At 50.4% G+C, this 12,799-nt stretch overlaps 1 protein-coding gene across 1 annotated transcript in view; it reads right to left on the bottom strand.

The window, feature by feature from the left end:
* MYO1D (myosin ID) overlaps window positions 1–12,799 on the bottom strand; it is a gene marked incomplete at its 5' end in the record, with an annotated part of 143,061 nt that overhangs the window by 41,207 nt on the left and 89,055 nt on the right. Inside the window, one exon of the mRNA XM_084275549.1 lies at window positions 11,193–11,347. Coding sequence (XP_084131675.1) covers window positions 11,193–11,347 — 155 coding nt within the window. The remainder of the gene's footprint in view (window positions 1–11,192; window positions 11,348–12,799) is intronic.

Here is a 12,799-nt window from a genome sequence, read left to right as displayed (position 1 = left end):
CATGCCAGGAGGATTTGATGGAATCAGAGCCTTATCTTTCTTATTTCTTTTCCCACCCCTCTGATCTCTTGTGCTGAGAAAATCAACCTTGAAGTGCTCCTCCCTGCCCCGTGAGCTGCTCCTGCTGTGTGTTTGGAGGGAAAAAAGAGAAGCAAAAAGAAAAAAAAGGAAGAATTGGGAAGCAAACAGCAAACCCAACTGTCCCTTCTTTCCATGAGCTGTGGGGAGCACTGTGTGTCAAAGGTGGGACAGAGAAGAGATGGGAAAAAGAGAGGGAGGATGCCCACACAGGAGCCCTGACCTCCTCTTGGATGCTGCTCTCCGTGGCTTCACTGTGCAGGTAAAAACCCAAATGGCCATGGCCATTCACACCCCAGAAGCAGAACCACTGCCCCACCAGCAAACCACATCACCTGCTGGTTTCTGGCAGCACAGCAGGCTGCAGTGCTCTCATGCTGAAGCACAAGCCGGATCCACGCTGCTGCCGTGTTTGGCACAGGATCCCACAGGCTCCAAAGCGAGCCCACCGCCGCACGCTGCTCAGGTCCCATGTGTGCTTGGCTCCTCCTCTGGCATATGAATACCACACTGCCAGCCTCTGTGGGCTGAATGGCATTGCTACAATTCATCTCCAGACAGAGCTTCAAGAGGGGAGAAAGGGGAAAATAAAGGGGAAAAGGATATTCCCAAGTATCCCCCCAGATGGGATTGTGGTTGGGTGAGCAGGGAGAAAGGATCAGCTTGAGGCTGCTGGCAGGCATGTAGGAGTAACGCTATGGTAAGGTGATTGTAACGCTATTTCCAACCCAAGTTCACATCCTTTCCCCTCCTGCCTTTGAAGATCCAAACCAGCACGTTGTTTCCCGTCCTCGGTCGCTGAGGAGGATGCGAGTGGCAGCGCTGGGTTTCCTGGGGTGTGCAGGGACAGAAGCAGACAGTGGAGTGGACACTTCAGACAATGATGCTCTGCTGAGGGGTTAGAAATTTGCAGCACTTCGGGAGTTCCCTGTTCCTGGAGGAACATTTGGCTGCTGCCCAAGCCCAGAGTGCACCTGGAGCTCCTTCTACCACAACTTTCCCCAGGAGTGGAAAACCAAAAAAGGCCAATGAAGCTAAGGAAGCTCCTACACCTCTAGGGCAGAGCACAACGTGGGGTGGGACCTGTAATGACAGAGCATGAACTGCACCCTCATCACCCATTCAACTTCTCCCCTTGCCCATGCGGGTACCAAACCCATCAGGTGAGGCGCCTTTTGCCAATTACTTCTCAAACCAGTGACCGTCACTGGAAGGAAATGGTTTGCTGGCTTTCCTTTGGTAATAGCTGTTGGCTGAACCCTGTGGAGATGCTGAAGGCCTGGGTAATTGCAGGCACTCCCATGTGAACTCCTGAGAAAAGATAGGTTGCTCAGCATGCCCGAAGGATGCCGCGGAGCTGCCTCGGAGCTGCTGGAGAGCCGGCTACAGAGTGATTAGGCTCGAGCTGGGTGGCAAGATAAGAGCTGGAGCCACTGAGTGAAGCATCATATGAAAGGATTGTTACTGCAGATCCCCCTCGCAACAGTTCAAACACCAACGATCAGGTTTGAGCTCTTTCAGTCCCTTCCAAAGCAAAGCAGACTTCTCTGTCTCTCCCCACACGTCTACCTTGATGTTCTGCCTCAAAACCCCTGGGTTTGAAGGCAAACCAGCACGTCACTTTGATCATTTCCAGGCTTTACAGCTCTAAATGTGACCTGCCCCATTAGCCTGCTGCCAGCAGCACTTTTTGAGGCCAGATTCTTTAAGGTGACATTTTCTCCTGTGGAATTATTGTTTTCTAAAGCATCTCACAGCGGTAACACAGCTCCCAGCACAGGGACAACACGGTTCCTGTCAGCGTTACCCTTTGGAGCCTGTGGTACACAAGGGCACGAGACAGGCATCACATCTGCAGAGGAGAGATGTCTGAGCTCCAGCTGGCTCCACTCAACAGAGATCTATCCCAGACACGTGAAGTCCTTGGGATGCCGCGTACTTGGAAGATAAGGGGTTCAACAAGGCCAAGCGCCGGGTCCTGAGCGACTCACTATGAACAAATATCACATGAAGTTATGCTAATATTCAAGCATCACCTTGGAGAGATTTTTAATCTCTGTGGTTTGTAACTCCTGGGTGCTGACAACCCCGAGCGGCGCCGTCGGCAGCAGCATCCCCTGTTCCAGGCTCTGACAGCAGGCACTAACCACACCAGAGCCTGGGCAAGTTTGAAGTGATGTGTTGACACCAGAAATAAATCCACGTCAGGTTTGAGTCTAAATATGCATTTTTAAAAAGAAAAGTTAAGTATGACATACTGGTTCATGTCCTGGAAAGAGTCCAGAGGAGGCTACAAAGATGATTAAGGGTCTGGACCATCTCCCCTATGAGGAAAGGCTGAGTGAGCTGGGGCTGTTCAGCCTGGAGAAAAGAAGACTAAGGGGGGACCTTATTAGTGTTTATCAATATCTGAAGGATGGGATGCAGGGAAAATGGGCAGCCCCTTCTCAGTGTCTGTGGGGACAGGACAAGGGGCAATGGCTGCAAGTTGGAGCATAGGAAGTTCTACACCAACATGGGAAAGAACTTTTCCCCAGTGAGGGTGAGGGAGCCCTGGGACAGGCTGCCCAGGGGGTGTGGAGTCTCCTTCTCTGGAGAGATTCCAGCCCCGTCTGGACACCGACCTGTGTTACCTGTCCTAGGGAGCTGCTTTGGCAGGGGGTTGGACCCGATGAGCTCTGGAGGCCCCTTCCAACCCCTGTGATTCAGTGATTCTGTGTAGTTACAGGGGGCCACAGCCCGCAGGGGGAGCATAAGAGATCACCTCTAGCAGGGTGTTTTCAAACTGAACATCCCTTCGCTTCAGCACGGGAGGCAGATGGTGTGAATTACAACCCCCTTCCCAAATTAAACAACAACCCTCCCAAAAAATATAAAAGTTGTATCTGCCTGAGATTTGGGAAGCAGGGAGGTTCCCAGCACACAGAGCGGCGGATGCCAGGACAGCTGCTCAGGGCAGATGGGTCCTTTGACAGCTTGATAATACTGACTTGCTGGTGAAACTAAGCCCTGGTAAGGCCAGCCAACGTGGGGCCATCTGTCTGCTGGAGAGGAGAGGCTCTTGGAACAGCAGGTAGCCAATGCTTTGGTTGAGAATTAAACCAACAGCAAGATCATCAGCATTTACAACCTTGACTTGTGCAGCCACACACATACAGCTGGCAGTATCACTCTGGATGGCTCCTGCAGCGCCGCGCTCGCCTGTCGAGACACAACTTGGGAGGGTTTTTTGGGTGGGTGACGGTTTTTAGCACCAAAGGAGACAGCAGGCAAGGTGATGGTTTGTGTCAAACTTGCACACAGCAAGGTGATAGAGAACGTTGGTATAGGAATCATAGAGTCACAGCATCATGAAGGTTGGACAAGACCCTCAAGATCATCCAATCCAACCATCCCCCTGCCACCTACAGCACTCACTAACCCCCGTCCCTCAGCACCTCATCCAACCTTCCCTTGAGCACCCTGAGGGACGGTGACCCCACCACCTCCCTGAGCAGCCCGTTCCAACACCCAACCGCTCTCTGGGAGAAGAAATGTCTCCTCATTTCTAACCTGAACCTCCCCTGGCACAACCTGCAGCCATTCCCTCTGCTCCTGTCGCTGGGTATCTGTGAGAAGAGGCTGAGCCCCAGCTCCACACAACCTCCTTCCAGGGAGCTGGAGAGAGCAAGAAGGTCTCCCCTGAGCCTCCTCTTCTCCAGGCTGAACAGCCCCAGGTCCCTCAGCCATTCCCCATCAGACTGGTGCTCCAGCCCCTTCCCCAGCTCTGCTGCCCTTCCCTGGACACACTCCAGGACCTCAATGTCTTTCCTGGAGTGAGGGGCCCAAACCTGAACCCAGTATTTGAGGTGCAGACTCATCAGACGTTAGCATAGGGGGTTATCCCCTCCCTGGTCCTGCTGGCCACGCTGTTCCTGACACAAGCCAGGATGTTTGCTCATACTGATGGTTTCTGTAACACTGCATTGGCACAGGCTGCCCAGGGAGGTGGTGGAGTCACCATCCCCGGAGGTGTTCCCGTCCTAAGCTAAACCATATCCTTAAGTACCTCATCTACCCTTTTTTTAAACACATCCAGGGAAGGTGACTCAGCCCCTCCCTGGGCAGCCTGTTCCACAGCCCCACAACTCTTTCAGTGAAGAACTTTTCCCTCACATCTGCTCTGACCCTGCCTTGGGCAGCTTGAGCCCCTTGTCCCATCTCCTGTCCCCTGGCTGAAGAGACCATCACCCACCTCCCTACAACCTCCCTTCAGGAAGTTGTAGGTGGCGATAAGGTCTCCCCTCAGCCTCCTCTTCTTCAGACTAGAATTAAGCCTTGTTTTTTCTTAGCTTATATATGTTCTTATTAATTTTTAGAAGGAAACTCCTTTTCCTTCACCCACGCAGCCAGCGTAGCTACCCACGGGTCAGGGCTCTCCCCAAAACACAGGATTTTACTAAAAATTCCTCAGGAATAGAAATCCTGGATAAAAACAAAGCTCAAGCACTGAAAGAAACGTTAGGGATGAATCTGCTCTGAATAAAGTCTGGTCCTTTGTGAGGATCCAGGCGCCGCTAACAATGGTGTCAGCCACTGGCACGGCTGAATCAGAACTAAACACGGGTTAGCTGGCAGCAGTGACAAAGGACAAATCGTATTAAATAGCAATTTAGAAGCAGTTTGTTTCCAGCCTGCTTCTCCAAAGCGGCGCTCGACTCCTTTTGATCTCATGTAGCCTACAAGACATCACCGAGCATGGATGGAAACTTCCAGAGTGCTCATCACTGGGCCGGGCTGCTGGCGCTGCTGACACCCATTGTCAGTTAAGGGATAATTTTCAGAGCGTTCACAAAGCTTAAGTGACAGATTAATTTGCTACCAGGGGTTGGAACACCCTGCCTTTGTTGGAGGCTTTCTGCCCTATGTGATGGTTATTTCCTCACAGGAAGGTCGGTTTGCGAGTGCCGCGGCGCCACGCTTGTGTTTTCAAATACCAGTTTGGGCTCCTCTTTCTTTCTTTGTCCCCAAAACATAAGGGTTTGAATCCTCATCATCTCCTCCAGGTTGTGGCTGATGACAGAGAAGATGCTTCTGGTTTAACTCACACAGGGGTCTCTTTGTCTCAGCAGTTATTAAGGTTTCTAGATGAGAAAGGTAAAGGGCTTTAAAAGAAGGAACGATTTAAATCTGCGTGGTTTTGATATGAAAGAGCATCTTTATGCCAAACTGAGGTGGTTCAAAGCTCTTGTGTGACACCTGGGGCTGACTGCAAGGGCTGTTTCTTCCTATCAGCAGAAAGAAATTCAGATTTTTTTAAAAAAATGAATCAATTTTAATCAATCTGGGCTCCCCTGCCTAAGGACTTGTGTTCCAGACCTTGTAACTGCGCTGAGGATTTGCTCCTAAACAAGAGAAATAAAGTCATGTTGAGCCTCCTCTGTCTTTTTTTATTTTCCAACAGCATCAAAACCAGGTACAATGTTTGTCCTCACCCTTGAAGATGTGAATTCCCAGAGTGTTTCTCTCCAGCTACCTGCCAAAAGCTGCAGCGTTCCTCCCATTAGCAAATCTCAGCCCAGCAGCAGCTCTCGTGGAGCTGAACCTCCAACACCACTGTCTGGTGAATGGCAAATTCAAACACCTCACCAGCACCGGCAGGAAGCTTTGTTTGCTGCTGGGTGAACTGTTGGGAAGAGCAAAAAACCTCCCCCAAACCCAGGAAACCCCCTTTCTGAGTTCTTCTGTCTGTACCAAATATATTCCATCTCCCCAGATCGCCTGCAGTCTGGGGTAGGTTTTCTTCTGACACTCAGTTGATGGTGTTTGGGGGTTGGGGGGGGGGGGGGGGGGGGTAGGACCACGACTGTGCTCACCCAAAACTGAAGTGGAACTAGTGAAACCAGCATTTATGGCTGAAGCTTGGGACACCATGACAGCGGCCTGAAGAGTGTGTGTCTCTGTCTTTCCAAAGAGGTTCTTTTCTTCTTGTCCTTCTCTGAAGGAGAAGGCTGGAGAGCTGGGCAGAGAGTGATCTCCTGAAATTCACCCAGGGCACGTACAGGGTCCTGCACACAGGCAGGAATAACCCCTGGCACCAGTACAGGGGGCGGGGGAGCTGCTGGGAAGCAGCGCTGGGGAAAGGTCCTGGGAGTGCTGGAGGTCACCAGGCTGATCATGACCAGCAGCCTGCCCTCGAGCCAAGAAAGCCCACAGCATCCTGGGGGTGTCAGGAGAAGTGTGGGCAGCAGGTCAGGGAGGGTCTCCTGCCCCTCTGCTCTGCCCTGGGGAGGCCTCACAGGAATAGTGTGTGTGGGGCTGGGCTCCCTGGGGCAAGGAGGATGGGGACTGCTGGAGAGGGGACAGCAAAGGGCTACAGAGATGCTGAGGGGACTGGAACATCTCTCTGAGGAAGAGAGGCTGAGGGACTTGGGGCTGTTCAGCCCAGAGAGGAGAAGACTGAGGGGGATCTTCTCAGTGCTGATAAGTCCTTGAGGGGTGGGGGCAGGAGGACGGCAGGAAGAAGGGAGGGGTTGGGGAGGGTGTATGGTTTGGGTTTATTTCCCATTATCCTGCTCTGGTGTCACTGGGTAAGAGAAGAGACGATGGTAATTGCTGGATGATCTCACCCTGCCCTCACCATGACCTGTGAGCCTCTTGTTATCTCTTCTCCCCCCTGTCTGGCTGAGGAGGGGAGTGACAGAGCAGCTTGGGGGGCACCTGGCCCTCACCCAGGGTCAACCCACCACAGCACTGAAATGCACCCACAGAGCAAGACTACAATATCAGTGCAGGGAAACAGGAAAGCCACAGTTCCTAAAGACACCTTCGTGCCAAGCCCAGAAGAGCCCTGCCTGGGAGAAGACTGGGGTAACAGGCTTTGGGGGAGCAAACAGCCCATCGCATCCATCTGAGCTCCAGGTTTCTGAACTCCCCCTCAGCCCGGAGCGTGGCGGTGCCAGCGCCGCTGGCTCGAAGGCACGCTGGTTTAAAAACCCAGAGCTATAGAAAATTAACCCAGTGCACACTAATGATTCAAATTGGCTGCCAGGGCTCAAAGCACAATGGAAAATCCAGAATTATCCTTAGGCAAGTGATTTTCTGCTGGAGTTCTGCAGGGATGGCTTTTTGCTGTTCTTTTAACTCCCCTCTTGCCTTCAGCGATCCTGGAAGAAAACCAGTGGCTGTGGGTACAGACAATGAGGGGATTAGGGGAACAGGGAGCATCCAAGAGAGCAGGAGAGCGATACGCACTGATCTGAACCGCATGGGTGAGGTAGACAGAAAACACCCTGTGTGTCCTGACACAGAGAAAAAAACCACCCAAATTCTCCCTGCAGAAGGGAGCAGAGCACTGGGGAACAGAGGATGGGGCTCTGTCACCCTTGGTGGTGACACCAGGGATGCCTTTAGGATCTACGGCGTTGAGATGGTGATACTCCCACGCTGCAGGGATGGTGGGATGTGGAGGGTGACACATGTGGGGTGAGTAAAAGCAACCTGGCTACCATCAGGGCTTCTCTGGTGAGGTGCAGCTCTGAAGTGCATCCAGAAGGAGTTCCAAGATGTTGGACTGATCAGTTCAGGCATTTTCTAGAGGGTTAAGGACCAGGAAGCAATGAGGGTGGAAAATTATGGGAAGGATGTAAAGGATGGATAGGGTAGGATGTAAAAGATGTAAAAGGAAATGTCATTCCCTGGCTGATTCCCCCTCTTTCCCACCCATACTTAGTGCTCCAATTGCTCTCAGGCCCTCAGCACGGGCTCCAATGCTTGAAGGGACACTGTGGCCACATCTGCAGCTCCTGAGAGCCGTTTTCCCCACATGAGAACATCTCTTCCAGCCAGGCAGTGTAAGAGGAGTCCCACCACCCACACTTCATATGCTCGCTCCTATGAGGGACTGCCCACCCCACTGAGCTGCCAGAAGGTTCTTCCAGCTACTTCATGTGCTCTGTGTCATCAGAGCTCTTCAGACCTGGCAGGCAGCCATGTCTGGAGGACACCAAGGAAAACACCCAGGAATGAACTCAGTGGCCACCACATCAGCACCTCCACCAGCCTTCCCATCCCTCCTGGTGGGAATTCAGTTCCAAAACCAACTGCATCATTCAACAGATGAATAATCCATCCGATCAATCCCAGGTATGACTCAAACATCTGCTGACCCGACTCGATACAATTCACTGTCCTAAGCAGCAGGATTTCAGAGCTCACAGACGCATCACCTTAGTTTTATGCCATATAAGTATTAATTAGGGACTTCAACCTGCAAGTCAGAAAACTCCTACTAGGAATAATTTTAAAAAGATGTAGTTTTGAGTAGATTGTCACAGGCAAAGGGAGAACTCAGGCAGTGTGTTCCTGAATTCGAAGACTTTACGCCCAAGAACAGAGCAGGGTGACTTCTCCAATAGCACTTGAAGACATCACCTCTAAACTTTTTCTAAGACCATCTAAACTCTTTCCAAAAGAGTTTAAATTTTGGAAATTTTAAAATTTAAATTTAAATTTCCAAAATTCCCACTGCACGATGTGCCAGCATTAAAATTCCCAGTTCAACGACTTCAGGAAAAAAAAGAATAAAACCTGAAATGAAGCATCTGAATTGGAAGCTTTAGGTACACTCAGCACAGATGATACCCAGCAGCCTCCTCCTCCTCCTCTTTCCTACCCACTGGTACAGAGCAGCATTGAATGAAACATGATTTTATTACCCAGGTATTTACCAAGGGGAGCTGTGCAACCTTATCCTTGCTAAAACCTTGTACCAGAAGGTTCAGGACTGGAATAGAGATGGCTGGAAGTCGCTTTGTACATTCAGAGGGGAAGTCAAGTGTGACTATGACCCCTCTGAAGCCCAGGGGAGGTGCTCTCACGTCCCCAGGGGAAACAGAGGTCTCCAGCAATTGAACTTTCAGGCTCAAGATTTTACTGATGGATCCACTTTGTTTTCACAGCAACCACCTTCTGACAGGCAGGACAGAGAGAAGTGACACTTGCCATGAGGCACACGCTGACTTCCAGCTAATCCCGTTTAATGAGCAATTCCCCAAGTGCCTCTCAGGGAAGGGGGCAGCTAATCCCATTCACAGACAGGAGGTTTTTCATCTTGGAAAATGGAAAGTGGCTGAAAAGGAGAATCTGGCCCTTTTGTTTTGATTTAAAGAATTACTTTGAAGTGGGAAACGGTGATATCTGAATAGCTGGAAAATGAAACATGAGCTGTTCCTCCACATAACCCTTCAACCAGTAACTTCCATCAGGTGTTGGAGAGAAACTGGCTTTCAGACTGGCTCTCCCATTAACCAGCAGTGCTGAAATGCAGTGTCTGAAGCAGGAAATAAAGGCAAATACTGTTTTAAGTGATGATTTAAAAGGATCAAAGTGCATCTAACCACCATTCCTCCTGGCAACAGTTAGGTAAAAACTAATTCTTCTTACAGATAAAGTCTTGCTAAATCAGATTAAGAAATTGCAAATCAACAGTTTGTACCCTTACATAAAGGCACAATAATTTAGACTTATAGCCACACAACTCCTTTTCCTTTCTTCACATGAAGAAGGTGTCTCTCCTGCTGAGGGACAGGCTCACTAGGTACGTCACAAAAAGCCTGGGCACTTTGTATGAACCTCTGAGCAAAGGGAACAGCAAACCAGGGTGGGCTGAACCCCCAGTGTGCGGGGTCTGTGGCGCAATCAACAGTTTCAGAACTCTTCACAACACCAGAGGCTCATGAGGAGCAGCAGTGAGCTGAAGAAGATGTCATCTGTGTTCCAAACAAGCCAGACATGCAACAATTCCAGCTCCTACACAGGATTCCTGAAAGGAAGCGTGTTGCTTTACAATACCCAGATCTCCCAAGCCTGCAGGAGCAGCTCCCTTTGAAACTGAACCACATCTGGGTAAACACAAACCAGTGAAAGGTTTTTGGTTGCTGAATTTCTCAAAACAAGTGATGCTGATGCCAAACATTCACTTCAAATGAGCTCCACACCTTCCTCCGGCAGCACGGACAGCAGCCAGCTTCACACTGCAGCAGTGAGAACTGGCCAAAGCAACACAGAAATGACATACAGGGCAGTGTTAGGAAAGGAAAGCCCTTGGAAAGGTAAGCCCTGAGCCCCAGGGTCAGAGGGGCTGCTTGTGTGCTCCCTGGGGAGGTTTCAGGCCAGGTATGTCTTTCAGTCCTGTCTCCTTTGGTTTGGGAGCTACTGCTGGACGTTTGGCATGTTTGAATGTGAACACAGGTAGAGCCCAGCAATGACTTAGGGCACTGTTAGGACTGTTCCCTTGGAAAGGAAAGCCCTGACACACTCTTCTTGAATGAATTAAAATCAATTGACCCAGTGTAACTTAAACCACTCCCCACTCATAGCTGTGTATGGATACATGTCATAACCAGAGCACGGTATCGCCAACGGCAAAAGCCAACATGGCACATGACAGTGATGAGCATCAGGCCCCATGGGAATGTTCTGGAGGAGCAAGGGACCAGCTCAGAAGGTCTCTTCACTCCATGCACCAGTTCTCTGTGGTTACTTCTCTGCGAGCGCCCGCGGTGCGGCCACTGCTGTGGTGCTGATCTGGACAGTCCTGAACTCGCTCTGTGGTGTAAAGGTGATGATTGCTACTCCAGTTGTAGCTACAAGAAGCTCAACGCAAGGTAACCACTTAGGGGGGTCAGTTCACCACCAAACCGGCTTTTGCACAGTGATTTACAAGGGAGAGAGTTTTCAAGAATCAGAGATTGACATTTTACAGCTCAGGCGATAAATCGTCGGGGGCAGAGGGAGTAATTTGGGAAAGGAAGACCAATATCTTAATTTTACACGTTGGGACTTTGTAAGAAGCACTCAGGAGATGTTGGGACACTCAAAACACATTGTCAGGGTTGTTTGTCCCCAGACACCCCTGCTCTAGCAAACACCCAGAGGGAAAGCAGAAGGACCAAAGTGATGTCGCTAAAAAGCACGTCACAACCCCCCAAGTTAAAGACGCTGCTCTGGTATCCCGGTAAGACAGTGAGGTACCACAGATAAAGCTCAAGACTGGCATCAAAATGACTTCAGGAGGAGTTTCTGAGTTGGTACACTGCACTGAGCTGTCAACACAAGCCACCGCCAGCACTGACCTCTTGAAGTGGCTTGCCAGGACTCCCACCAGCTCGCCGATCCTGCTGTCGTTGGAGGGCTCCTTACTGAAGAGACAGACAATGAGATCCTTGTTGTCTTTCGTGTGGAAGACCACGAGCTGGTCCTTTCCATTGGAGACACTCAATCCTATCAACTGTGAAGAGAAAGGAAGATCAATGTTATGCACATTGATTGATCTTTGCTACTTGCCAAGTGATTCCAATTCCTCTCCAGGGTGCTGAGCTCACTCGCAGCTTCTACCCCCGCTGGAGAGCTCCAGGCAGTGGCAGTGGCAGTGGGCTGGTCTCTGTACCCCTCCCCTGAGCAGAAAAAGTCAAGGTGAAACAACTGGGGTTTTGGGAAGGCAACAGACTCAAAGGTACGAGGAAATTTTGCTGTCTTAGACAGGGTTCACCCAGAGCAACTCCTGCCAGAGGCAGCTCAGTCCCCATAGTGTTCCCATAGTGCCCTCCAGCACCACAGGCTTCCCACCCAGGAGTGCATCCACTCTAATGGGGGGAGCTGGCTTTCCCTAAAATCTCCCCTGGGTGACACCACTTTGCGCAGCAGCAGAGCCACAGGCCTGCTTTGATTCCTTTTCAAGGGAAGCCAATGATAACCAGAGAATCATAGAGTGGTTACGGTTGGAAAAGACCTTCAGGATCATTGAGTCCAACCAGAAATCCTTAAGTCCAACCAGATATCATGATTCTGGCCAACAACCACTGGCAAGCTCACACACACAGCACTGGAATGCAATGGTACGCTGATGACATGAGAAGGAAGTTTCCTGAATGCCTAAATATCTTGATGATGAATCTAAGTTGCAAACCCTGCAACACTGTGATGATCCCAGGATCGAGGTGTGGATGAGGGTGGTGCCGTTTGGACAAAATAAGAAGGTCTGGGGTTTTAGTTTGGGGTGTTGGGGGTTTTGTCTCTAAGTAACTGTTGTGTGGGACATTCCAAGCATTGTCGTCACCCTCTCCCAGGACAACAGCAGGACACTTCAAGGGGTGGCCATGTGGGTGCACGGGATATTTGGAGGAATATTGGAAAACCCAAAAACTGAATCTGTGCTGGGGAAACAAGGATGGCAAAAGGAACATCAGGAGGAATGTGCATTCAGCAAACTAGGGCTAAAAAAATTAAATAAAAGAAGAGAGAGAAAGGTCAAAGACTGATGAGGGCAGAGAGAAGAGAGCAGACCTCTCCTGCCCACAGAAGGATCACACGACTCCTTTGAGTCATCCAGAGATTTGCAGAGAAAAGCCACATTCTCCTAACAGTGAGAGGCACCAAAAAGCCTTTTTTTTGGAAATTAAAGTCTCATTATTTCCTTCTTAAAGAAAAAAAACCCTTCTTCCGTGTAAGCCCACGGCCTGTGTAGGACAGGCTGTTAGCCCAAATGGAGCTGGAGACTGCTCGCTCCTTTGGGAAGCATGAATCACAGTCAGGAACAGTCTGCATCCCTACATTTGGTTTAGCAGTCACAATGGATTATTTCCAAGAAACCTGCTCCATCCAGCTCCAGATCCTAAACTACCATTGCCCCAGAGCAGCACCCCGCAACCACCTCAGGGCAGCGCGGGGCGTGTGCCCTGTT

This window comes from Gallinula chloropus (assembly GCF_964237585.1).
Source record: "Gallinula chloropus genome assembly, chromosome: 26".
Classification (NCBI taxonomy): Eukaryota; Metazoa; Chordata; class Aves; order Gruiformes; family Rallidae; genus Gallinula; species Gallinula chloropus.
Note: the sequence above shows the minus strand (reverse complement) of the source record. Positions and strands in the feature narration are given on the sequence as shown.